A 3,215-nucleotide genomic window follows, 5' to 3' on the forward strand; every position below is an offset into this window, starting at 1 on the left:
ATATATATATATATATATATATATACACATACCTATATATATATATATATATACACATACCTATATATATATGTGTGTATACATACTTATATATATACACATACATATATATACATACATACCTATATATGTATATATATATATATATACACATACACACACACATATATATATACATACATAATACATACATACATGTGTATGTGCGTGCGTGTATTGATATATGTGATTCTATAAGAATGACGTGTGTCTAGTCAAACACACACACACACACACACACACACACACACATTGTAGTTGTTTGAGAAGCGAGTAAAAGAGTAGCAAGAAAGCCATACGATACAAACTCGTTTTGTAATGTATTTCTCTACCTTTGCAGAATAGATTGTTCATATAGCTGATCTTTTGATGTAAAACACACTGCTTGTTCAGTAATACCTCACTTTACGAGACTCCGGGTTTACGAGTTTCATTTTTGAAGCACAAGATCTTAATCTTGAAACAAGTGCAAATTTGCAAATTTCTTCTACCATAGCAAATGCTTCTGCGTGTTACCGATAAATTTATAAAGAGCGAAAAAAAGCTTCTAAGCAAACAAATCTAGATTTGTTTCTTGAAAAGAAAGCTACAAGTCCGTCTACAAGTGTTTGTGAATCGGTGATCGTGTTTACAAATGATGGTGTACACGAGTCTAGTGCAAGGGAAAGCTATTCAGAAAACGATTATAATAATAATGTTTTTTATTATAAGTGATCTTGGCATTCTTATTACTTTACATGAATAATTCTTTACATTCTACTGTTGTTTTATTCCCATTTATTTTCGAGTATTATAAATTTTACAGCTAAGATATTTTTCTAGAACGAATTATGATTTATAACATTATTATTATGGGAGGTTATTGTTCTGATTTACAATTTTTCGCTTTACAAGTGGTCTCCAGGAACATATGAACTCATATATCGAGGCATTACTGTACACTGAAAATTTGCGACAACTGTAGATAGATGTTGTACAGATACTCCACTTTTAGAGTTTGTTTTGTTTTTTTTGCTCATGAAACATGTCAAAGAAGTTACAAAACAGTGAAGTCCGTACAATATTTAAAGTTATGTAAATATTCTTTCACAAAGAATATTGAATTTACTGGAAAGGTTTTGCGCCAGAAGATAAAAAGAAAATATTGCAAATTAACGATTTCAATCGTCTCCCCTCACAGACAAAGACGAACTTACACTAGCAATAACTTTGTTTCATCATTTACAGAGCCAAAAATTCTGAAGTTCGAGCTTTGACTGAGCTATCAAAAACACAAAAATAATTTGAAAGCATTATGTAATATAAGGAGGTTTTTTTTCTGTTTTCTCTAAGGGAGCGAACTGGTAGAATCGTTTGCACGTCGAGCAAAATGCTTGACAGCATTTCGACCGTTTTTACATTCAGGGTTCAAATTCCACTGAAGTCGACGTTGCCTTTCATTCTTTCAGAAGTCGATAGAATAAGCACCAGTTACGCACTGGGGTCGATGTAATCGACTCACCCCCTTTCCCGATCTTACTGGCCTTGCGCCAATATTTGAAATCAATATAAGGAGATTTTAAGTGAGAGATATCAACCATCTCGTCTGACATATGGAGACTAATTGTTCAATAAAGCGAAAAGTCTGTTTAATTTTTCAAAAATTCTTCTCCCAATATTATAGTATAATTGATCCATAATATAATTGTTGTTTTGGACTTGAATATCTTTTAATTAGCATTATTAATGCCTCTTATAATCACTTTAATTGACAACTTTTTTTCCCTTATTTTCAGATCTCCACGTCCTCTATAAACTGCCATCATGAACATGTCCATTCTTGCCCTGGCTGTTTTCGCATCCGTCTTCCTTTTGGTAAACAGTTCAGTTATACCCCACGGTGAACACTATGGTGAACACTATGGAAAAGCAGGTCACGATGAAGCCCACCACGGTGTAGCTTCTGCTGAACACGTAGCAAACAACGCCTACGCTGAACACGGTGAACATGGTGTGAAAGCCGCCTACGACGTCGGTTACCGCAACCATGAACACGATCACGTGGACAACTATGGACACCATGAACATGACGAGGACCACGACAAACACAAGGACGACATGTTGGAAAAATACGGAAACTTTGTTGCTCACGCTGGCCACAATGCATACGGTGGTGAACACAGTGCTGTAGCTGGACACGCTGATGTGTACGGCGCCGCAGGTGGACATGGCGGATTTTCCGGTCCCGGTTATGCTGGAAATGGATTCGGTCACGGTGGTTTTGGTGGTCATGGCTTCGGAGGTCTTGGTGGCCACGGCGGTTTTGGTCATGGTGGTTTTGGTGGCCATGGTGGTTTTGGTGGTCACGGTGGTCACGGTTTTGGTGGACATGGTTTTGCTGGACACGGTTATGGTGGACATGGTGGTTTTGGTGGCTATGGCGGATACGGTCATTAAAAATAACTTTGTAAAAATAAATTCTCTTATTTCTATCACACTTTACATCCCAAAAAGATGAACCGTATCGATTTACTACCTGTTGTTGAATAAACGGGTGTTTTCACCCAAGTTGTACGTATTAAATATCTGTTTTGTTTTTATTATTACATTTATTTCATATTAGCTGGATGGCCTCTTGGTTAGGAAGACACACCTACGAGCTAAGAGTTAATTTCTTCACATCTATTTAATTTTTAATGGATGTATTCTTGGTTAGGGAAACACAGCTTCGAACTAAGAACTAAATTCTTCACATTTATTTCCACCGCTCTTACGTCTTTAGATTCATTCACGTCTAATTTCATTATTGCCCAAAAGGGGCTAAACATAGAGGGGACAAACAAGGACAGACAAAGGGATTAAGTCGATTACATCGACCCCAGTGCGTAAATGGTTCTTAATTTATCGACCCCGAAAGGTTGAAAGGCAAAGTCGACCTCGGCGAAATTTGAACTCAGAACGTAGCGGCAGACGAAATACCGCTAAGCATCTCGCCCGGCGTGCTAACGTTTCTGCCAGCTCACCGCCTTAGATTCATTCACATCTTTCATCCCACATTACCGACACTTGTCACGGACCCTCTATAAAATAAGTTTCGGTAACTTTACTCGTGTTGCTTTTTAACCCCAGGTCAACCACTATATAGAATTCCTGTTCTGACTATTACATCTATTCGGTTTACGAATTTAATTCGTTCC

At 37.3% G+C, this 3,215-nt stretch overlaps 1 protein-coding gene across 1 annotated transcript in view; it reads left to right on the forward strand.

The window, feature by feature from the left end:
* The window catches only part of LOC106874595 (uncharacterized), a 4,398-nt gene extending 1,810 nt beyond the window's left edge, over nucleotides 1-2,588 (forward strand). Inside the window, exon 2 of the mRNA XM_014922384.2 lies at nucleotides 1,815-2,588. Coding sequence (XP_014777870.1) covers nucleotides 1,843-2,475 — 633 coding nt within the window. The 5' untranslated portion in view covers nucleotides 1,815-1,842 and the 3' untranslated portion in view covers nucleotides 2,476-2,588. The remainder of the gene's footprint in view (nucleotides 1-1,814) is intronic.
* The last annotated feature ends 627 nt before the right edge of the window (nucleotides 2,589-3,215 follow it).

Source organism: Octopus bimaculoides, chromosome 23, assembly GCF_001194135.2.
Source record: "Octopus bimaculoides isolate UCB-OBI-ISO-001 chromosome 23, ASM119413v2, whole genome shotgun sequence".
Taxonomy (NCBI): Eukaryota; Metazoa; Mollusca; class Cephalopoda; order Octopoda; family Octopodidae; genus Octopus; species Octopus bimaculoides.